At 39.6% G+C, this 25,272-nt stretch overlaps 2 protein-coding genes across 2 annotated transcripts; both read right to left on the reverse strand.

The window, feature by feature from the left end:
* Nucleotides 1-59: 59 nt before the first annotated feature.
* Nucleotides 60-12,220, reverse strand: LOC128210548 (uncharacterized). Its single transcript, XM_052914896.1, has 10 exons — nt 12,109-12,220; nt 11,871-11,910; nt 8,979-9,094; nt 8,216-8,298; nt 6,805-7,022; nt 6,368-6,486; nt 5,504-5,681; nt 4,902-5,000; nt 4,606-4,783; nt 60-216 (listed from the first exon to the last, which is right to left on the reverse strand). Exons 1-10 carry the CDS (start codon nt 12,109-12,111, stop codon nt 60-62), a joined length of 1,191 nt encoding a protein of 396 aa, XP_052770856.1. The 5' UTR covers nt 12,112-12,220.
* A 797-nt stretch (nt 12,221-13,017) lies between these two features.
* On the reverse strand, nt 13,018-20,895 carry LOC128210549 (uncharacterized). The gene is made up of 8 exons (XM_052914897.1): nt 20,583-20,895; nt 19,325-19,520; nt 18,476-18,693; nt 17,534-17,649; nt 16,913-17,102; nt 16,496-16,591; nt 16,183-16,360; nt 13,018-13,159 (listed from the first exon to the last, which is right to left on the reverse strand). The coding sequence occupies exons 1-8, from the start codon at nt 20,893-20,895 to the stop codon at nt 13,018-13,020; spliced, it is 1,449 nt and encodes a 482-aa protein (XP_052770857.1).
* Nucleotides 20,896-25,272: the final 4,377 nt, after the last annotated feature.

Raw genomic sequence — 25,272 nt, forward strand, 5'->3', positions numbered from 1 at the left:
TTCGAAATCACTTCATCGCTGACCAAAGGTCAACGTTTCAAAACATAATGACCGGAAGGTCAACAGTCGGAGTCCGACCTGGTGAGGGTCTGCATGGCATTCTCCGACGAGGTGAACGACTGTATAGCTCCCTTTAGCGTTTCGATGAGCACCGGAAGGTCCAAGAGAAACAGCCCGCCGAACACGAATGCCAACATGCCCGCACCTAAGGACGCACTGAAAATAGAATTGCACTTAATTGATTTGCTTTAATATATTTTAAGAGTTCTGCAGGGGGCATTTTTAGCTCGACTATTCGAAGAATAAGGAGAGCTATACTACTCACCCTAGCATCGGCGTCACGCCCTGGTTAAGGTTTTGTATGTAAGCACCTTTAAGTCATTAGCTCAGTTAATACATCACTTATTGCATTGAAACTTTGAATATGTATTCCTAACTATTTAACCTACTAAAATATTGAAGTTAGTTAACACTTATTTGAATATTATGCAAATAATGGGCCTTTATTATTTGACTTAGATATTCTGGTTAAGGTTTTGCATGTAAGCACACCTAGGTTAATATCTCAGCAACTACTTGATGTATTGCATTGAGAATTTATACAATGGTACTTAACCATCCTATCTACTTGAATAATCAAGTAAGATTCTAATCTAATTTTACTGATCCATGCATGTTTCGCCAAAACTTCAATCCTTACACTAAAACGCGATGGAATAGTCGAGCGCACTGTTTCTGTGACAGCTCTTGTTTATAGTAAGAGCACCTTAAGTAAATTGACCGTCAATTTTCATGCCTTATGATCCAATATTATTTTGAAATATGAAGTAAAATGTTATAACAAAAGGTTTTTTCGCTCTACACAGATTGCTAAATATGTCATTTTACTTCAAATTTCAGTTGAAATAAAGGCAAATATTAAAATTTAAATTCACCCAACGCCAATGGCGCAATCCTAGGCCGACTTCAGTGACGCTACATTTACCCAACGCCAATAGCACAATACTTACCCAACACCAGTGACGCTACATTTACCCAACGCCAATAGCACAATACTTACCCAACACCAGTGACGCTACATTTACCCAACGCCAATAGCACAATACTTACCCAACTTCAGTGACGCTACATTTACCCAACGCCAATAGCACAATACTTACCAAACTCCAGTGACGCTACATTTACCCAACGTCAATAGCACAATACTTACCAAACTCCAGTGACGCTACATTTACCCAACGTCAATAGCACAATACTTGCCCAACACCAGTGACGCTACATTTACCCAACGTCAATAGCACATACTTGCCCAACACCAGTGACGCTACATTTACCCAACGTCAATAGCACATACTTGCCCAACTCCAGTGACGCTACATTTACCCAACGTCAATAGCACATACTTGCCCAACACCAGTGACGCTACATTTACTCAACGTCAATAGCACAATACTTACCAAACCTCAATGACGCTACATTTACCCAACGTCAATAGCACAAAACTTACCAAACCTCAATGACGCTACATTTACCCAACGTCAATAGCACAATACTTACCCAACACCAGTGACGCTACATTAACCCAACGTCAATAGCACAATACTTACCCAACACCAGTGACGCTACATTTACCCAACGTCAATAGCACAATACTTACCCAACTTCAATGACGCTACATTTACCCAACGCCAATAGCACAATACTTACCAAACTCCAGTGACGCTACATTTACCCAACGTCAATAGCACAATACTTACCAAACTTCGATGACGCTGCATTTACCCAACGTCAACAGCACAATACTTACCAAACTCCAGTGACGCTGCATTTACCCAACGTCAATAGCACAAAACTTACCAAACTCCAGTGACGCTGCATTTACCCAACGCCAATAGCACAATACTTACCAAACTCCAGTGACGCTACATTTACCCAACGCCAATAGCACAATACTTACCAAACTCCAGTGACGCTACATTTACTCAACGTCAATAGCACAATACTTACCCAACACCAGTGACGCTGCATTTACCCAACGTCAATAGCACAATACTTGCCCAACACCACTGACGCTACATTAACCCAACGTCAATAGCACAATACTTGCCCAACACCAGTGACGCTACATTTACTCAACGTCAATAGCACAATACTTACCCAACACCAGTGACGCTACATTTACCCAACGTCAATAGCACAATACTTGCCCAACACCAGTGACGCTACATTAACCCAACGTCAATAGCACAATACTTACCCAACACCAGTGACGCTACATTAACCCAACGTCAATAGCACAGCACAATACTTACCCAACACCAGTGACGCTACATTAACCCAACGTCAATAGCACAATACTTGCCCAACACCAGTGACGCTACATTTACCCAACGTCAATAGCACAATACTTGCCCAACACCAGTGACGCTACATTAACCCAACGTCAATAGCACAATACACGTCAATAGCACAATACTTACCCAACACCAGTGACGCTACATTAACCCAACGTCAATAGCACAATACTTACACAACACCAGTGACGCTACATTTACCCAACGTCAATAGCACAATACTTACCCAACACCAGTGACGCTACATTAACCCAACGTCAATAGCACAATACTTGCCCAACACCAGTGACGCTACATTTACCCAACGTCAATAGCACAATACTTGCCCAACACCAGTGACGCTACATTAACCCAACGTCAATAGCACAATACTTACCCAACACCAGTGACGCTACATTTACCCAACGTCAATAGCACAATACTTACCAAACTCCAGTGACGCTGCATTTACCCAACGTCAATAGCACAATACTTACCAAACTTCGATGACGCTGCATTTACCCAACGCCAATAGCACAAAACTTACCAAACTCCAGTGACGCTGCATTTACCCAACGCCAATAGCACAATACTTACCAAACTTCAGTGACGCTGCATTTACCAGACGTCAACAGCACAATACTTACCAAACACCAGTGACACTACATTTACCCAACGTCAACAGCACAAAACTTACCCAACTTCAGTGACGCTACATTTACCCAACGCCAATAGCACAATACTTACCAAACTTCAGTGACGCTGCATTTACCCAACGTCAATAGCACAATACTTACCAAACTTCAGTGACGCTACATTTACCCAACGTCAAGAGCACAATACTAACCAAAACACAGGCATCTGAATCATTGTTTGGGTACATACAACCATTTTGGGGAGATACAATGAGATAAACAACACATCTGAAGATATTTTTCTTTTTTGTATATCAAAGACATAGAGGATATTTGTTTATTTCAGTGTAAGATCGTATTTTATTTCACGAGTGTCATAGAAAAACATATTTTCACGAGTGGCGAAGCCACGAGTGAAAATGTAGTTTTTTTATGATCACGAGTGAAATTAAATACGATCTTACACTGAAATAAACAAATTTTCTGTTTCTTTTATGCTTATTTTCGGAGTTTTATTTGTTTTTTTATTTATTTCTGAATTACGCCCTTTTTTGAAAAGGGTGGGCTTTACGCCGCTACCCGTGGGGCGCCCCTCATGCATAATTATAGCTGTCAACTTTTTTACTTTCGGTTTGCTGAGAAATAGTTCTCTGCTATTCATTCTTATAGCTTAATATTCGCTCGCTTTTTATTGCAAAGCTTTATGAACAGTAAAAATGAAGTATTATTAGTGCACAAATGTTCCAAAAAATAATGAAAACACTTTTTATTTTAACCAAATTACTACGCCGCTATTTATACAATGAACATTTGGAAGGTCAAATGTGTTAGCAAAACAAATGTGGATACTCATTGGATTTTAACCATTCTTCTTAATTTAAGACTGCATATACGCGTGTTTTTATAGTAAGTTAATATACAGTCATCTTACTGTCAGAGACCAGTCTGTTTCGCTTTAAAATGTTTGTTTTCCAGAAAAGTAAATGCCACGCTAGTTTGTTGACACATTTTGAGATGTGGGTGGGGTAAAAAATATCGGATCTATCTGTAAATTGCTGTGTGAATTCTCCAGGAAGCTCATTTTACGTACTACAACGGTTAACAGTTCAAAATACATTTGATCGATGCTATAAAATTTTATTTATGTTCGAACAGTTGTTTCTGTCTGTAATTTGTTTGGAATGAAAGCAAATGTTCGAACATTCAGCTTCAAAGATCAGTAAAATGTTTGATAAACGGGATAACCGGTAATAAACGGTAAGTTGTTAATTTCCAATTATATATTTATTTAAATTTATGAAATATTTCTTTATTTTTTTTAACCTTTTTTGACATAATTTACTGAAGTCCAGTGTTCTGTTTTGACCAATGCAAGTACATGTAACAACAAAGGATTTTAAAAGTAGTTCTGAAAATTGATATTTTCACTCCTTATTTTGCAGTGAAAATATCAAATTGATATTTTCACTGTTGTTATTTCACTGTTAAAACCCCATATTTCATCGTAAAGCATGAAAGAAACTAAATATCTTCAGATGTGTTGTTTATCTCATTGTATGTACCCAAAATGGTTTTAAACAATATTTTAGTGACAAACAATGATTCAGATGCCTGTGAACCAAAAGCACAATACTTACCCAACGCCGATAGCGCTAGGTCTGTTGTCCTCGGCGCTGGTCTTGGAGCGAATCGCGGAACTTGTGTTCGATGAGTCTAGGGTCAGCTCTTTCTCTATCTGCGCAGCTGCCTCCTCGGAGCTCGTCGTCGGCGGAATGGGTGGATGGTCTTGGGTCGAGCAGAAACACACCTCGCCCGCTGTTGAGATTAAGTGAACAAATATTGAAAAGTGGTAAGACAAAATTAATTTAAGTTTTAATGCACGCGAAAACACTGGACTGTTTACATAACTTTGATTTAAAACAAATGTACGCACAAACGCTTTCTCCATAGTACTGCTCGACGTCACATGTCGTCGCGGACGGCAGGGTGTCGCTTGCAGTAAACTTGTTGTAGCTTCCGGTGTCCACTTCACCTGGAAACATGAAGAAGCGGAAATAAATGAATAAATAAGAACAGGGAAAGCCATTCGGAACTTCCCGGCCCTTTTCAACCGGAAACAACCTCGGATGTATGCCGGTACATCAGTAGAAGTAGTTCGTAAATTTTTTGAATTATATCCTTAATTAAATGTAGTGTTTAAGCTTGTAATTATTGATCTAAGTTTAAATATATTGCCAGTGAAATGTAATATTCCAAACATAATTAAGATTACCAAGAGTTAAGTCATTAAGGTAAACTGCTAAATAAAATTATTACGCGATCTACTTGCAGCGGACTTAAAGTGTACCGATTTCTGACTTTGTAAACAGTCCATATACATCCGAGGTTGTTTTCGATAAAAGTGGCCGAGGAGTTCCGAATCGGGGATCGCATGTAATATGATTTCGTGTGGTTGTTGTTGTTGTGGTCTTTTTTCACATTAAAGAGCTGGATAACGTTAACGTTGAACAATCAATTTAAAATCTATTTTCCGACCTTCAAAACACCTGCGAATATAAAGGATGAGGTCCGGGTCGCTGCTGTCATCGAAGCGGTTGGCGGAGCGTACGTATGTGGAGGAAACGTCGGGCAAGTCACGGTGGATCAGCTCACACTCGTTATTGATCGTAGTGAAGTAGAATCCCCAACACTCTCCTTTGTAGGATGATATGATCTGCAGACGAAAGGTTTACATACGTAGCATTATAATATCTCTTTTTATTAGTGTGGACACATCTTTTATTGAACAAGTCCTGGGCTGGTTTTTCAATATTGGTCTTAATTGGATCTAAGAACGATGTAGCTAATCGGATTTCTTGATATCAAAACCTTACCAATGAATTTAAAGATGTCAATGATGTTTATAAATAATCTTGACTTAAGTTGAATATTGAATACCACCCCTGTAAGTGAAATACGAGTTTCAAAAGATAGTTTAGAGTCATTTACGATCGTTCCACGTGAACAGGAATCGCAAAAGTTTACGATATAGTTAAAGGCCTAGTTTAAGGAATGTTTGGCATGACAATCCCCTGCTGTGCATCTCCTGCTAATTACACTGGTGACACAGTAGGGGCCAATTTCCTGTGTATTCGTTTATTGGCTCAGGGCCATTTAGGGTCCATTTCTATTTTAAAACTTCTAAAACTGCGCAGAAGGATACTCAGAACGGAGATCTGATAAGAGGGATCAAGATAAGTAGATTAAGATCAATAAACAGTTGTTGTCTACTAGACACATTTTTTTTTTGGGGGGGGGGGTGGGGGACTTATAGAAGGCTTAAACTAGGCCTTTTAGTTCAGACAAATATTAGCATATGTGATGGAAGTGTATATTTTGAGTCGAGCCGCCACAGCTTACCTCATCCCTACATTCCATTGCACACTGGCTGGCCGTAAGACCTGGCCCGACCGACGTCTTGTCCGAGATCAGTATATCCCTTCCCTTCTGTTCCGGGAATGGCTCGTACCAGCAGTCACCTGAAATAGAATGACGCATGTGAGAAGTGGGGATCTCCGATTAACTGATGGACGTTCGAAGAATTACATTCTATGAACAGTGATACTTTTATGCGTTGCAGTACAGTACTACTTGTTTGTATTTTTAAGACCGATTTAGGTTAAAACCTTGAAAACAAGTGTATATAAAATATGATAAAAAATTACCAAACGAGGAATGTAAACATTTAATGCAACTCTGTTTGTGAGGTATCGGTACATATTTACTCAATGTTATATCATATGGTCTAAGTCGTTCATATAAAGCTTAAGATGTGACTTCTCCCCAGCACAACATACCACTGAATCTCTGGCAGATAAAAGGCCGGGCCTCGCTGCAGGCGGAAGCCACGAGATCGAATGTGGGGTTGACGTATGCCCCGCAGTGTGCCGTGGGTCCGGGCGTGTTTTTAAAGTCGGTCTCGTTGCTCATGTGGTCACAGTCGTGGTACTGCCACTTTGAGTCGCTCGGGTATAACGGTTGATGGAGGCCCGTCCAGAAACCGCTGCTGTACATGCTGTGAATTGAGACAAATGGAATAACCCGAGACGTGTGTGTTCACAGAGAGTTTTAGACCCATTCCGAACACCTCGGCCATTTTCCATAAAAAAACAACCTAGGATGTATATGGACGGTTTACAATGTCTTGACATTCGACTGCGCTGCAAGTAGATCGCGTAGTAATTTCAATTTAGCAGTTTAACTTAATGACTTTACTCTTGAGATTTTTTAGCAATACTGCAATTCACTGGCAATCAATTTAGACTTTGTCATACAAAGTACATGTTACAACATTACAATTAACTTACTAGTATACTATTATTTAAAATTTTACGAACTACTTTTACTGATGTACCGGCATACATCCGAAGTTGTTTTTGATGGAAAATGGCCAAGGAGTTCCGAATGTTTTAGACCACGATAAAAGCTATACATGCCTCCGGAACATAAATACATTGTTACTTTTGGATACTAGTATCTTGAAAGCTCAAAAAATCAAAATCTCATAATGTAATTGATACCACTGAGTATCGTTTTGAGGGCAAATTGCACCGATTCGGAAGTGCCTTCTCATTGCTAACGCTTTATTTATTTGATTGACACTTTATCGACTACACAGTGGCTACGTTCCACTAATTATTTTTTCTTATAAGAAACGTAACTTTTTTCTAGCGCTGTTTAATGTTTAGTACACATATAAATTTTCTCCCATATATTGTTTTGGCATTAGACATCAGTGTTATTTCGCGTGCAAATTGGTAAAGTGTCTTTATTTCGCGTGCAAACTGGTCAATTGTCTATCAAACACATAGGGAATTAATTAAGTAGTCCGTGACATTGGAAGATATTTTAAAACAGGCAAAATATGTTACAGTTATATTGAAAATGGTATTACAAATAAGTTTTTTTCGGCATAAATATCGCCTCGGTCGACAGTATTTACCTCAGTTTGACAATATGTACTGTCACCCTCAAGGCAGTCAATGAATATATATTATATATGGGATGCCCTAGGAACAATAATGATTGATATAAAATGATCTTGGCTCGTGTCGAATATTGGTCTTAATTTGACCCAACAACGATGTAGCTAATCGGATTACTGGTTATTAATAACTGACCAATAGAGTGAAGGAAGTCATTGACGTTTGGCGACAAAATTTACTTAAGTTGAATATTGAATACCACCCTTAGCATCCGGGAACTCACATGTCAGCGAGCTGTCCGTCCCAAGCCTCCCCTTCCGTCGTGTCCATGAAAAGAATCTCCTGCAGCTCACGGACGCCCTTCACCTTGGGTGTAACATTTTGTATTGATCAAATATAAACGGATCGATCAATACTGTTTTTTAACTTCAAAACATCATGAAAGTGATAACTAGACTATGGGTTGTAAATGAATAAAAACAGCTGCCAACTATCTCATGCGGTGGGACTCTTTCCTGGTTTACCAGCGGCCGTGGTTTTGAGCCCCGCATCGGTAGCGCCTTTCCTTGCGGACTTACTTGCTCTAGATCTGAGACAAAAGTCATGAACCTACCGATTTAGTACATTGATTATATTGATATTCGCTACATCAGTGTAATATTGTTATTCGCTATATCAGTGTAAAATTGTTATTCGCTACATGTATCAGTGTAATATTGTTATTCGCTACATCATGTAATAGTGTTATTCGCTACATGTATCAGTGTAATATTGTTATTCGCTACATCATGTAATATTGTTATTCGCTACATGTATCAGTGTAATAGTGTTATTCGCTACATCATGTAATATTGTTATTCGCTACATGTATCAGTGTAATAGTGTTATTCGCTTCATCAGTGTTCTTTTGGTTTTCGCTATATCACTTTGGTATTGTTATTCGCTACATCAGTGTAATATTATTAATTCGCTAAATCTGTGTTATAATGTTATTCGCTACATCAGTGTAATATTGTTATTCGCTTTATCAGCAAAATGCGCCTTACCTTTACGAGGTGACCCAACTGATCCTTGCATATCTCGGCCGCAGCGTTCCACGTCTTTGCCTCCGTATGGAGTGTATAGATCTTCCGCTGGGACACACCGTCAACATCCCGCAAACCTGAATATTCTACATGTAGTTAGAAAACCTTTCGTGTGTTGTGCAAGAAACAATCAAATTCATTGATTAAGAATTATCGAACATTCGTCGTTGACTGTGTTATGCATGTAAATTCGAACTCGCGTCTTCCGTTCAGCCAGTTTGAAGGCGTTGTATCAATACGTACACGTAAGCTCGTTAATGTGGTGAAACGTAAACATGAAACAGAGGACAAAAAAGCAGCCAGGAGTGTTATTGAATAATCCCAGCTAGCATGCCAATATTGGACCGACGTCAGTCATTGGTCAGACTATATTCAAAATGTAGGACATCTGGCTGACATAAAAGTAACGTCGGTTTTACATTGGCTTCTGAAATTGCAGCACATTCCAATATATATACTTCTATGCATTCGGAGCTCCTCGGCCATTTTTATTGAAAACAACCTCGGATGTATTTGGACGGTTTACATACTCAAAAAGAGGTACGTTTAAGTCCGCTGCAAGTAGATCGCGTAGTGATTTTATTTAGGAGTTATAAACTTTATGACTTTACTCTTGGAAATCTTAATTATGTTTGCAATAATATACTTCACTGGTAATCAATTTAAACTTAGATCAATAAATACAATTCTAAAACACTACATTTCATAAATGATATAATTCAAAAATTTACGAACTACTTCAACTGATGTACCGGCATACATCCGAGTTTGTTTTCGATAAAAATGGCCGAGGTGTTCCGAATGACTTCTATGGCGGCATATAACTGCCGTAAGCTAACACGTTAACGTTCGCGAATTGTTTCGTGTTATCCACTTGTTCGTGATTATAATCTAGCTATCTAGTTAATATTTGCGAAACATTTTCGGTAAAATAAGTATCATAAGACTAAAAACGGGCTTGAAAGTGCCCAGAACTGCCACCTGTTTCCTAATTAGCTGTACAACACTAACAGGTCAACTAGTTATGGTTTGCGAATTCCACTTAATAAGTAACATAATAACTGGTTTACTAGATAGGATTCCTACTTTTTTTTTAAGCATTTCCTTCTGTTACTCAGCTTTACTTGTATTAAATTTGATGTCGAGACAACCTCGGTTAAGTTTGTAGACCTTCATTTAAAAGCTGCACTCTCACAGATTGATCGTTTTTCATTTTTTTGCCTTTGAACGAGCCATTTTTTTGCGAAAATGCATGGAAACCAGTGTTCTACTGACAAAAATCAGAACGCAGGTTTTCCTAATTATAATAAAAAAGCGATGTTTAATGCATTTTTCTTACAGTGTTAATAACTCTGTTAGACTTATTTCATTAATTTTCGAACGTAAATATAAAAAAAAATGAGATCTGATCTTTTGTCAGCAGTCTTATATCACTGGTTTTCTGATATTTACGCAAAAATTGGCTCATTCAAAGACAGCAAGTCTGTGATAGTGCAGCTTAAAATAATGTTAAACTGATGGTTGGACCCATGCCACGCCGTGTTGCAAAATCAAGGCAGATCGATGTCACGCTGATTTATAACCGATAACATCACTTTGTCGATAAAGGATGTCGGTCCAACTTTATTATGATGTCGGATTGATGTTGTTTACAGATTTTGGACCGATCTTAGGCCAATTTTTAAACCGATGTCGGTCCGATATTTATAGCAACATTAATTTAATGTCGGGCCGATATATCCACGCTAAATGGTTTTCATCTCCCTTGATAATAGTTTTAAAGATAATAGTTCCGATTTAATAATTTCCTTTTTTTATAAATATTATTGATGAAAACGGCTAATATGGTGGCATGTTACTGTCACAAGTAAGAAAACCTGATAGCGTATCTAGTTAACCAGTTAGTATGTATCTCACTTAGTGGAATTCGCAAATAATAACTGGATAACCAGTTACTGCTAAAAGCCAAAAATGCATAAATAGGTAACTGGTAACACGAATCTTAACTATTTAACCAGTAATTATTTTACTTATTAAACGGAATTCGCAAACCATAACTAGTTAACGTGTTAGTGTTGTATAGCTAAAAAGGATAATATGTGGCAGTTCTGGGCACTTTCAGGCAAGTTGTTTGTCTTATGATATTCGTCTCACCAAAAAAGTATCGCGAATATTAACTAGATAGCTAGATAATTATCGTGAAAATTAAGTGGTTAGCAGGAAACGATTCGCGAACGCTATCAGGTTATCTTATGGCAGTAATATGCCACCATAGTATATCTACTGCCGAACCAAGCCACGATGTATGATTATGATAATATACCAACAATGAATATACCGATATTGGTGACGAAATCCAGAACATAACGAAATTTGAGCCCGATTTTTAAAGATGCATTCTTACTGCCAAATAAGATTTACCACAGTTAATACAATAGTTTTAATTTACCGAAAAGGATAAATAAATGTTGAAATCAATGAGGTGTCGAGTTTGATTTAAAAGAAAGGTGTAGAAAATACAGTAGTTCTACCTTATGAGACGATAGTAAATCGCAGTAAATCTTTTAGCACCCACCAATCATTTAATGTTTTTGTGTATTCAATTATTAAATATATAGTTACAATCTTGTTATCGGTAATAAATATTTCCCATAAATGCATTATTTAGGAAATAGTTGAAGGTTTATCACTTAAAATTTATGTTTGTTATACATGTGTATGCATTGATTTTGAATAAGAGTGTCACTTTAACCGATGTCGGACCAATATTTATGACAACATCTATTTGATGTCGGGCCGATGTATCTATGCTAGCTGGGATATGTGTTGCTTTTCATATTTAAATAGACTTACCTGTCAACAACAAAACAGCAACACTCCATATGTATTTTCTCTGAAGATTAAGAAGGCATACTATAATCCCATCCTTTATAAATATTCAGTTAAAGTGTACGAAATAACGAACAATCTTAAGTACTTAAATTTAAAAAAAATACTATTTGTATTGCTGCAATGAAATTCGACGTATTTACTTTAACAGAAAACACACTATTTAAAGATGAATAGTTATATATTACGCAAATTTACTCACCATTATTTTAGAACGTTGTTTAAGCTTATCCCATGTCTGTTTACGCGTTTGTGTGCATGTGATCCTCAGCGGTGAATTTTTAATTGAGGCCCTGATGATAACTTTGATAGCGAACGAGTTTTTTTCAATAAAAAGAAACGAAAACCACAAGCCATGAATAAGGAATTAAAAGACGTTTTTCCAATATTTGCCGGAAGGGCCTCGAGGTCGACACCGGAAAGCAGGTCCTCGTATCAATAGCAAGAATCGTTAATTAAACATGCTGAAATCATTATGGTGGTGCACATTCAAAGAAAGGTCTTACTTCAAATAAACCCCTATTGTATTGTGTCGCCATCTAACACTAATCACATTGATTATTTTGGAACAGGTAAATAAAACATACGAGGTATATTGTAAGTTTCGTATACATTTCAAACAAAAAACGGGGTCGTCTGTTTTTCAAATATTTGTTTTTGGAGGTAAATATCTGACTTAGAAATAAATATTACTTTTGCATGAAAAGCGTGATAACATGATCGTACGGTACGGCGAAAGTCATGCGAATAAAATCGGCAATTAGAATCACGTTTCGGGATAAACTAAGATTTTTTTAATTTCGAAATAAAGCATTTTATTGACTGAAACAATTTGAATGTGTTGATAAAAACGTTTAAAATGCATAATGTACATATTTAACCTTAATCAATTTAAAACCTTTTATTTTTGAAGAATTCTATTTTTGAATAAAACCAAAGTGCTCTGTGGACTTCAATCTTACAGCATCACATTTTGTACAATTTGACATCCGAACACGATTATTCACGGGTACTTTTCTTCTTTTGTTTTAAAGTTTCATTACAGAACTAAACAGTTCGCAACATTAATATAACTTTGGTCGGGTATGGCAAAACATCCGCGAGGCGCTTCTTAAGCGTCAAACTCCTCGCCGTGGGCCGACGCCTGCGCGGAGGTGCACAGTATTTCCTTGACTCCAGCGATGAGCACCGGGAGGTCCATGAGAAACAGCCCGCCAAACACGAACGCCAACATACCTGCGCCAAGCGACGCCCTGAAAACAATAACTGTTTGTTATTACTGGGTTTTAGTTGTACCGGCACTGCCATAACATCCCATCATGGACTTGAATTCATTTAATTATTATTTATCAAACTCAAATTGCATTTGATTTGGGTCATGTATAAAGTCACCCCATGTAAAAAGCGGTTGATATCGGGAACCATAGATTTATTAACCCGACGCCAATAACGCGATATACCAGTTCAAGTTATCGACGCCATTCGCTTTGATCTCCCGGCGCTAAATATATCGATACTTTTTTTGCACCGAACTACCTAAACTAAGGCTGTGGCGCTTTGCAAAGGCAAAGACGCTGCTCATCCGATGCCAAGAGAGTTCTATAATCGTTGGCACCTAACAGGAGTCTCCAATGCTCCTTAAATGATCGTTATCAAACCCGCTGATGCTCAACGAAGCCGTTTGTGTTAATCGGAGCTGTTGGTTCTGATCGGAGCCGTTGGTGCTGATCTGAGCTGTTGGTGCTGATCGAAGCCGTTTGTGCTGATCGAAACCGTTGGTATTGATCGAAGCCGTTGGTGCTGATCCAAGCCGTTGGTGCTGATCAAGGCCGTTGGTGCTGATCGAAGCCGTTGGTGCTGATCGAAACCGTTGATGCTGATCTGAGGTGTTGGTGCTGATCGAAGCCGTCTGTGTTAATCGGATCTTGGTGCTGATCGAAGCTGTTGGTACTGATATGAGCTGTTGGTGATGATCGAAGCCGTTTGTGTTAATCGGATCTTGGTGCTGATCGAAGCCGTTGGTATTGATCGAAGCCGTTGGTGCTGATCCAAGCCGTTGGTGCTGATTGAATGCGTTAGTGCTGATCGAAGGCGTTAGTTCTGATCGGAGCCGATGGTGCTGGTCGAAGCGGTGTGTTCTAATCGAAGCCGTTGGCGCTATTCGAAGGTGTGTATCCTGATCGAAACCGCTGATGCTGATTTAAGCCGTTAATGTTGATCGAAGCCGTTGGTGCTATTCGAGGCCGTTGGTGCTAATCGTACCCGTTGGTGCTGATCAAAGCTGTTGGTGCTGATTTAAGCCATTGGTGCTGATCGAAGCTGTTGCTGCTGATCGAAGCCGTTGCTGCTGATCGAAGCCGTTGCTGCTGATCGTAGCCGTTGCTGCTGACCGAGGCCGTTGGTGCTGATCGAACCGTTGCTGCTGATCGTAGCCGTTGCTGCTGATCGAAGCCGTTGCTGCTGATCGTAGCCGTTGCTGCTGATCGAAGCCGTTGCTGCTGATCGAAGCCGTTGCTGCTGATCGAAGCCGTTGCTGCTGATCGAAGCCGTTGGTGCTGATCGTAGCCGTTGCTGCTGATCGAAGCCGTTGGTGCTGATCGAAGCTGTTGCTGCTGATCTTAGCCGTTGCTGCTGATCTTAGCCGTTGCTGCTGATCTTAGCCGTTGCTGCTGATCGAAGCCGTTGCTGCTGATCGAAGCCGTTGGTGCTAATTGATGCTGTTGGTGCTGATCGACGCTGTTGGTGCAGATCGACGCTATTGGTGCTGATCGTAGCCGTTGCTGCTGATCGAAGCCGTTGGTGCTAATCGAAGCCGTTGCTGCTGATCGAAGCTGTTAGTGCTGATCATCCTATGGTATATCTGTATCAAACACTCATCCGACACGATTATTGTTGAGTCTTTTGTCTCGGTGACGATGTCAGCTAACAGAAGTTTACCTTTGCATTGTAACAACGCTATGAATTCTATCTCTACTTACCGGACTCCAATATTGTATGTTCACTTGACGCCTCCAAGAGACGTGTTCTGTTGTCTACATACAGTTGGCATCAATGACGCTGAGCATAACGTCTGGGCTCTACAAACGACTTTAGCCCGGGGTCCATGAATACGGACGGTCTTAAGTCTGAGTTCAGACACAAGACTCAAAACACCCAATCTTATTTTAACGTTCTTTCTAACAGGGCATCAATGGTAACAGTGCTGGATTTATTACCATTCGGATGTGTAACTATGTACTTTTTCGGTTAACAACGTGATTGACGACAACGTTGTTATCTTTTAAGCATAACTATTTGATGATGTGTTATAATATTCAAATAAAACAAGTACAATTGAAAAAGGCGCCTCACATATTGTAAGAACACTGCAAATCACCAGTGTATCCATTAAGCTTCCAGAACAGTAACGATTTGAAAATTAACAACGATGTCGTAAATTACGTTGTTAACTTAAACAACGTTCTGTGCGCTTGTGTAAAAAGAATTTAAAAAAAACCTGTTATGTTTAAATTACTTGTTCGAGTCTGAGTCCGAGTCTGTATTAAGACTGTACAACGTTTGTATTCATGGGAGTAGTTGTAACTTGTGGCCACCACAATAGCTCTTGGTCTGTTGTATATACACGTTCGATGTCAATGGCGTCATACATCTTGTCTATACAAGTTCTTAGGGAAAGCCATTCTGATCCGATGTCAGGGCACTTAGCCCGTTCACTTCACCTTCCCGACGTCATTTGCGCTACACTTTCCAGACGTCAATTGCGCTACACTTTCCCGACGTCAAATGCGCTACACTTTTCCGACTTCAATTGCGCTACACTTTCCCGACGTCAATTGCGCTACACTTTTCCGACTTCAATTGCGCTACACCTACCCAACTTCAATTGTGCTACACTTTCCCGACGTCAATTGCGCTACACTTATCCGACGTCAATTGCGCTACTCTTGCCCTACTTCAATAGCGCTACACTTTTCCGACTTCAATTGTGCTATTGTTACCCTACGTCAATTGCGCTACACTTGCCCTACGTCAATTCCGCTACACCTTCCCGACGACGGCAAATGCGCTACACCTTTCCTACGTCAATTGTGCTACACTTATCCGACGTCAATTGCGCTACACTTGCCCTACGTCAATAGCGCTACACTTTCCCTACGTCAATTGTGTTACACTTGCCATTCGTCAATTGTGCTACACTTGTCCTACGTCAATTGCGCTACACTTGCCCTACGTCAATTGCGCTACACACACCCGACTTCAATTGCGCTACACTTACCCGACACCAATGGCGCTTGGACGGTTGTCCTCGGCGCTGGTCTTGGAGCGGATGGCGGAGCTCGTGTTGGACGTGTCAAGGGACAGCTCCCTCTCCAGTTCGGCGGCCGCCTCCTCGCTGGACGTCGTCGGTGGGATAGGAGGGTGATTCTGAGTAGAGCAGAAACACACCTCACCCGCTGCAGTCAGATACATTTGGATGATTTAAAGCAATACCATCTGAAGGATATATTTTGAAAGTGCACATTTAAAAAAATATCATAATACCATCAAACGAGGTATTCGTTGGAGAACCATGCCACTCGTTTCCTTACCTATAACATCTCCGGGATATGCTTCGATGTCACACGTGGTGTCAGGCTGACTTCCCCCTCTCTTTATCTCATTGTAGGGCTCCGTATCTACCTCTCCTAAAATAGCAACCGAGGCCATTATTGGTTCGGGTAAGGATCTCGGGTAGGCGCATATACATTTGGCCACATCTGTATTCTTAAATTTGTGTTTATCGAAGGGCTGATGATTGTAGCTAAATGGCTCCATTGTGGGAAGATATTCCACCTCATTGTGTGTATATAAAAATGGTCATCCATCCTTCTTGTGAACTGATCACATGCATAATAAAACAGACTGTTTGACACTCCCTCGCACATCACGGCAAATGAACATTAAAACAATTGAAAACTATATCATCTTATGAATTAAAAATCGCCAGAATGTGTTACAGCTCCTACCTTCAAAGCACCTCTTGACATAAAAAACGAGGTCAGGGTCTAGGTCAAAGGGTTTACGGTTGGCCGAGCGGGCGTAGTTAGAGGATGCAGTGACTTCCGGTGGGTGCAGGAGGATGCACTCCCTGTTCACGCCCACGAAGTAGAAGCCCCAACACTCATCGCCATCATTCAGCTGTATTAAAGACACATACTGCATTGAAAACACAATTGTTATTGTTGAAAATACCATTTCTTATCAGGCACAACGATGCACTGATTGACGATATCTACAAGTACCACCGGGTGGCTCTTGTTGAAAATTTGACAACGAGGACGTTGATGATGATGATGATGATGATGATGATGATGATGATGATGATGATGATGGTGGTGGTGGTGGTGGTGGTGGTGGTGGTGGAGGTGGTGGCGGTGATGATGATGATATACGTGAAAATCAGGGGCATTGTGTTGTTGATAATGACGATTATGACGATGATGATGTAGTTGGTAATTAGGAAGATGATGTTGTTCATAAGGACGATGATGATGTAGGCGGTAATCAGGATGATGGTGTTGTTTATAATAACGATGAATACTATGATTGTCATAGTTTTGTTGCAGTGGCCTAGATATTCCCCTTACCTCGCTCCGACAGAGCACGGCGCACTTGCTTGCGGTCAAGCCTGGATTTAGGAGGATCATATTGCTGGCGCTGATGATCACAGATTCCAAGGCGAAAGGCTCGTACCAGCAATCGCCTACGGAGGAGGCAACATTCAGAAAAAAACGTTAATATTGTAAACGTTTTGTGCTTTATTAGCGGCATACAATTGTAAACGTTTTGTGCTTTATTAGCGGCATACACGTATGTACACGTACAATAGTGTGAATTTTGGGTGCTTGGTGACCAAATAGTATTAAAGTATCATTTGAAAGGATTTTATTAGAAGGAAAATGATTTGTGGAATTTATGGATAAAAAAAGCTTTTTTACCCTAAGTTGGAAAAGTTGTAAAAAATAACGTTATTAACCTGGTCATTGTTAACTTTTAAACATACTATATGTTTGAAATGTTTTATTAAAAAAGTACAGCGGAAAAGGTTGTCTCAAATCGTATTTAATATACCACAGACCAGTGTATTCTTAAAACTTTTTACCGTAAACTGCTCAATTGCTAGTTCACTTTATCTCAAGCATACAGTTATTTTCTATGAACATACCATTCCCTATGACCGATCGCCATGTTTACAATATGCATAAGATACACATTATCAATGGTCAAGTGTATTTTTTTTTACTATTAGAATTGTGCATATTGCGAGAATCACTAAAAAATGTTGTTTTTTTTCTGCTCCTTGTTCTATTTATTGCAGCAATTTATTTGAAGTATGGAAGATACACGGAAACCGTTACCCAGCAAACATGACCATATCGGGCCGATGTCGGCTGAATAGCGGCATATCGGCCAGTGTTTGCCGATATCAGCCCGACACCGGGCCGATTTTTGCATAATGACTGAATAACCGTTATTTTTTCTTTAAGGTACAAATGCCAGTTTTGCAATTATTTATCCTTAAGTTTTACCTGTGAACCTCTGACAGATGAACGGAAGTCTGTCTGCGCAGTTGGTGGCCTCGTGCACCAGGGAGGCGCCATCAAAGGCGGCGCAGTGGAGGCCAGGCGCCTCACCGGAAATGTTTACATTAGGGGAGCTCGGCTCGCAGTCATGATACTCCCAGCTGACGTCACCGCTGGCGAAGTAGGGCTGATGGAGGCCCGTCCACATGTTGTTTGAAACTGCTCTGCAGTTTGTTAAGAAATAAAAGAAAATTACGAAATAAAAGTAATGGAATGTTTTTATTTATTATTGCGTCATCCCCCTCAATTAAGGGCCAGTCCAATCGACTTATGGGATACCTTGATTGGTGATGAACATGATCTTATATATATCATATACGCGAAACACATTATTTAACTAGCTGCTGGGTCAAAAATCGGCCATATCAGAATAAAATTTGTTCAATATATCAATTTACTATTCAATGACAATTTCCGCAGTAACCCGTCAAAGGAAACGCAAAATTGGGAAGCAGGTTTTGAAGTCACGGAACAACAGATCAGTCAACTGTTTTAATGTCGAAGAAGGACAAAATGATCATACTATTCATGGAAAGAGCATCTGACACGCGAATGTTATATTGCTAACATTTCAACGTTAAACAAAATGTTGATTCTTTTAAGAGAATAGACTCACCGAAATGATGCCAAAGACACGATTAAAAACATTATCGGATTTTAACTATGTTATACCTGGACACCGAAAATAAACCCAAAGGTCAAGGTCACACATTGAGGTCAAAACTCAGTCTCAAAAGTTTGGCACCATGAAAACCAGAGAGTGTCACATCAAGTGAGTGAGTTAATACAACTCACAAACTAGCCAGCTGTCCGTTCCAATCGCCCTCAGGCGTGTCCAGGAAGAGGAGCTCCCCTAGTTCTCTGCCGTCCTTGACCTTGATCAGGTGACCTTGTTGGTCCTCGCAGACAGCGTGAGCCTCGTTCCATGTCTTGGCTTCCGTGTGCAGCGTGTATATCTTCCGCTGGGAAAATCCCTCCACGTGACTCGTGACTTTGTAGGGAATTGAACAATTTTATTTTTATATTATTATTTAATTATGAACAAACATCATTAGAGAAAAATTGAAGACTGTCATAACCATTATTTACAAGTCATGGAAATGTTTTTGGACACTTGGTGGTAACAATAAAATAATTTATCAAATATTTCAAAAATAATTCGAATGGCAGAATAGCTTCTACATTGCGGAATAACCATTGCGCCAAAAACAACGGGCAGAAGAAAATTTAGTTCGAACGATGATTAAATGTCAGGTAATGAACTCAACTTAATGGCAAGGTACAAGTTCAAAGCCGTGATTTTGCCATTTCTGTGTTCTTTTTTCACTAGCAAAAAGAGTGCAGCTTACAAAAATGTATGAGAAAGGATCACCACCCTTTTGCGGATACTTTTAAAAAAAATCTATATAGTGCAAATGGGAATAAGTATAGTTTTCTCGTTTAGGACAAAAATACTCACTCATACAAAAAATAAATCCGAACAACAAAACATTTACTGATCTATACATTATTATATTATATTTAAGGTGAACTGAACTAGTGCACAGAGTTTTGGTACTAAACAAAGATGAATTCTGTAACGTTTCATTGGCCCATTTCGAATTTCCTTCCGTAGTCAACACCGCCTTTCAACATTCTTTGTTTTTGCATGCGCAAAAATCGTCACATTGAGATCCCCCCTGAAAAGAAAATCGAACACGAATACAAAGCAGGCAAGGAATTAAACAAAATCAGACAAAGAATTCCCGGAATCTCGCCTTTTTGTAGCCTCACAATATTTGAGTCGATACGAGTTATCAATGAACTACTCAATTGATTCATTTCCATTTGTAAGGTCGTGTCAATAGACAATCTATACGAACGTATTAGATATAGACCACTTATCTTTTTTCTGTGATGAACATTGTCTAATGTTTACATGGTAGGCGGACACCTATACCGCCAGACCACTTATTCCCACTTTGGGGAAAGGAGAATACCTATACCGTCATACCACTTCACTCCATTTGGGTGAAAGGGCAAACACCTTTAACGCTAGACCTCTTCCCCCCACATCCCGGTGAAGGGCGGACACCTATACCGCGAGAGCTCTTCATCCCCTCCATCTCCACGGCGGTGAGAGGCGGACACCTATACCGAATGACCCCTTCACACCCCTCCGTCACCACCCCGGTGAGAGGCGGACACCTATACCGCAAGAGCTCTTCACACCCCTCCACCACCACCCCGGTGAGAGGCACACATATACCACAAGAGCTCTTTACCCCCTCCACCACCACCCCGGTTATAGGCGGGCACCTATACCGCAAATCCTCTTCACACCCCTCCACCACCACCCCCGTGAGAGGCGGACACCTATACCGCATGAGCTTTGCACCCCCTCCACCACTACCCCGGTGAAAGGCGGACACATATACCACAAGATCTCTGCACCCCCTCCACCACCATCCAATGAGAGGCGGACACCTATACCGCATGACCCCTTCACTCCCCCCTCCAACACTATTTCACCCCATTGGGTGGGGGATGGACACTTATACCCCCATTCTACATTCTGCTCCATCCCTCTTCGATGACTGGGAGGCGGATACTTATAACACCAGACCACCTCATCCCTCTTGGGTGAGAGGCGAACACATTACCTCTCTTCGGTGGGAAGTGGGCACTTATCACACCAGACCATTTCATCCCACTCTAGTTAACCAGTTAGTAATTTACTTAATTACTATGTGGAACTCGCAAATCAAAACTTGATAACCAGTTATTGCTAAAAGCAGAAAATGCATTGATAGATAAGTGGTAACACGAATCTTACTAGTATCTAGTTAACCAGTTATATATTATGTTACTAATTAAGTCGAATTCGCAAATCAAACCTGTTAATGTTGTACAGCTAAAATAGGTAACTGATGGCAGTTCTGGGAAAATTCAATGCACTTTATCCTTCAAAACTAAACAATGTATAGCGTCTTCTTTCGTGCAAATCTCATCCGATACCTTGTTGTACTTCGAACAAAGACAGGAACAAAACTTGCTTTGTTTTATCCAAAACAAAATTTTCGCCCCAAACAATGAACCAGGAAACCTGGACGCACCTGACATTACTGCCCTTGCTAGGTACAGTTTAGGAGTTTTGACTGTAATTTTTGTGTCGACTGCGAATGTAGGGTCCAGTGATATTGGCATCAGGGACCAATTGTAAAATGTACCAGTCAATTGTAACCGCCCCCCCCCCCCAGGACGGGGGTATAACGGGTATATCCGGGGAAATGGGCCGTGTTTTTACCTGCCATGTGGCCCCGCAGTGCCGGGTAGAAACGGTAGTTTTGACTTCGCGCCTAAAATAGCGGGTGATGGGCGTTACCTAGGGTCCCTTGGGTGCGGGAGCATTTGGCGGGGATTTTACCAGCAGTTCGTCCCCGCAGGACGGGAATTTTACCCGGGCTTGGCTGGACGGAAAGTCAAAGTCCCCGCTATTCCCCGGACCCTTGGGTCGTGGTTACAATTGTCTGGTGCATAACACTGAATAAGTTATCTGATATGGTTTTCTTTTGGTTAGTTTGCACATGTAAGCAATTTTATTGGTCAACAGTCATTTTAAGATAAATATTGACCAATCAATAAACATTTTGATTATTTTAAAGGAAACCGAAGAATTAACCGGTTTATACAAACTGTTGCAAGTGGGTATATACAACTTTCATTCTTAACGGTCTAAACTCTTTAGACAGAGGCAGAAAGGCAAATATAGAGATGACAATTTCTGTTCATATTTCATTCTTTTACAGAATCTCTCAGATAGACAGTTTTATTTTAATTTTATTTTTTTTAGCCAAAAATATTGCTAATCAATGCAGTTTTATATCAATGGTCTTTGACAGAATTGCTCAATCGGAGACAAACAAGAGTTGTCAAAACGGTGAGAGTGCAGTTGTTAACATCAGTTGTGTAAATAATATTGAAAAATTAAATGGAAATACATAAGCACTTTTCACCATAGAGATCAGAAAAACAAAGTTATAATGAATTATAGATTAGCAGTTTTGAGGATTAAATGTCTCCAGACCAGCATTTGAATGACGATCGTATCGACTATACACTTTGTCCTGTACTGTAAGTCTAAAGCATTGCATGAATTATTTATTGCTGTAAACAAATATCATACAGCCTGCTAATAGTATAAACACAGATATTTGACAACTGCTACTTCTAGTGTTTAAAAAACATCAAAGAAATTGCATGACGTCTGTTAAGTAAAGAGCCGTGAAAGTTAAAAAAGTATATCCTCGAAGTAATGGTTATTCAAAGGGAATTGAAAATTCAAATTAAATATTTTTAAAAGGACTTGTTAATGTATAATATGGGTAAGACATAAAAACAAAACTTCGTGTGAAATACGAATACTTGTATTCAGGGCTTCTAAATTCTTGAAATCTCAATTGGTCCAGGCCTATTGACCCCGACCCCCCTCCCCCCCCCCCCCAAAAAAAAAAAAAAAATCTAACAGAAATGATAACTTAATAAATGTTAATAATATTTTAAATAATAACAGGCCGTTTCCAAAGATTGGATTTGGGAAATGACAAAATAATTCTATCACATTTTCGACGATTTGAATTCGAGAATTCTGTCAATATTTTTTCGTGATATGGCCATTCGTAAACAGTCCATTAGTACAATCATAGCCGATTTACATTGTAATTTAAAAAAAAAATCACACAAAAATATTTTTTAAATGAGATTCTTATCGAATTTCTGCGGCGTTTCATGAACGCCGCGATCGTAATTCTTCGGCCGCCTCATTACTCCACGGAAAGCGGACAGACGATTCTTGTATTAAACAAGTAAAACACACATATTATATTATTACCATATTATGTCTATTAAAGAAGAAAAAAACACCATCAAACAATAATTTTATTGTTAAAGTATATTTAACAAAATGCAACATACATTGCTGCCATTTGCCGAAAAGCGAAAAAAAGCTATTGAAAATTAAATTATTTTAGGATAAAACAATACAAAAATATTATTTAATGAGTAACTGTATTTTGCTGTCTGGGATTTGTAAATAATAAAAAATAGTAGGTAAAGAAGATGCCAAAAATGCAATAAAAAACGGAGGAGGTAGGTGTAAACTGAACACCAGAAACAATATTTGCCAAGAATAGACAGTGCTTGATTTATCGGAATCTACACGTATGAAATGATTTATAGTCTATATAATCCAAGGAAAAGTTCGAACGACTGGAGCCCGCATATTGTAAAGTTTAGACCGGCCGCGTTTTGTAAAGTTCCGTTTTTTAAACATTTCAAACAATGCTTGATAGGCGTTTTTTCTTTGAAATGTAAACAGGCCAATAGCGTGTCAGAGGTCATCATGGCCGAAAACGTTCCCAAGTATCCGGATATAGGCTGTATTACCTTACCCACTTTAGACGAAGACAACAAACAAAAGTTATTAAATTAAACCTGGCCATCATGTCTTCAGTTCCCATTTTCAACACGGTCAGTCTTTTTCTTTAGTCTTAATAAATGGTATTAAATTGTATTGAATTGTGTGCTTAGTAACTCACAGACCAGTATATTTTAAAAGTGGATTTGTCCTGTGACAGTGTCAGTAAGAAACTAAAATGTAAACCAGTAAAGATGGATTTACTATGTAAACCAGTTATTTGTTTGTAATTGTACATTTGTTTCCGAATGGCAGTGTTTAATTTATCGGTTTAAATTATATAATACACTTATTTTTTTCGTACTGAGACAATAGCGTTAGGGATGGTTAATGGAAACACCATGGTTGAGGTACTCCATGACAAAGGATGCTGTCTTTTGAGTGAACTGCTGTTTGTTCGGAGGCATAGACGGACGAGAGAATCCGGCACATGGGATTGGAAGAATATTTCAATGCTAATAAAACATCATGCAGTTAAACAATCACATCGTGATGCGTCTGTTCGTGCCGAAGGCTATATGGATATCTTGTCCGGAAAAGGTGAATCGATAAACAAAACCGTATCCACCAGTGCGAAAGAATCGGTAAACAAAAATCGATACATATTGTCCAGAATTATTGTTTTTTTGTGCAAAGCAAAATATACCATTATGCGGACACACCGAAAATAACAGCAATTTCATGGCGATACTGAGGACCTTTGCACAAAATGACCAAATCCTAGCAAATCATCTAAACAACGCACACTATAACAGTAAATACACTTCACCAGAAATCTAAAATGAATTAATTGGCTTAAGTGCAAGTCAGGAGAAGACAACCTTTGGAAGGCTGTCGGTCGTGCCCCTGTTATGCCACCATGGTCGATGTTGCAACAGACGACAAAAGAGCAATTGTTTTTTGCGTGCGTTTCGTCGATTGGAGTTGCGTGATCTGAGAAGAAATTCTAAGATTCGTCGAGTGTGAATCGATCAAGGGAGTCGCACTTTGCGCAAACATTGTGGAGTTTTTTTTCTTGCAAGAAGCAAATCTCGATTTACTTAAGATCAGAGCTCAGTGCTATGACGGTGCGTCAAACATTTCTGGGAATTTCGGGGACTTCATGCTCTTATCCGTGAACGTTCACCACATGCAAATTACGTGCATTGCAACTCGCATTGTTTGAACCTGTCAGAAAGTCGGAAATTGCTAGATGGAGAGTAAGATAGACATTAAGGATTCAAGACTCCCTTCAGCAGACGTGCAAGGACATTGTAGGGTCAAACAAAATTCTGGGGGAGCATGCCCC

The sequence above is a fragment of the Mya arenaria genome, chromosome 12, assembly GCF_026914265.1.
Source record: "Mya arenaria isolate MELC-2E11 chromosome 12, ASM2691426v1".
NCBI lineage: Eukaryota > Metazoa > Mollusca > Bivalvia > Myida > Myidae > Mya > Mya arenaria.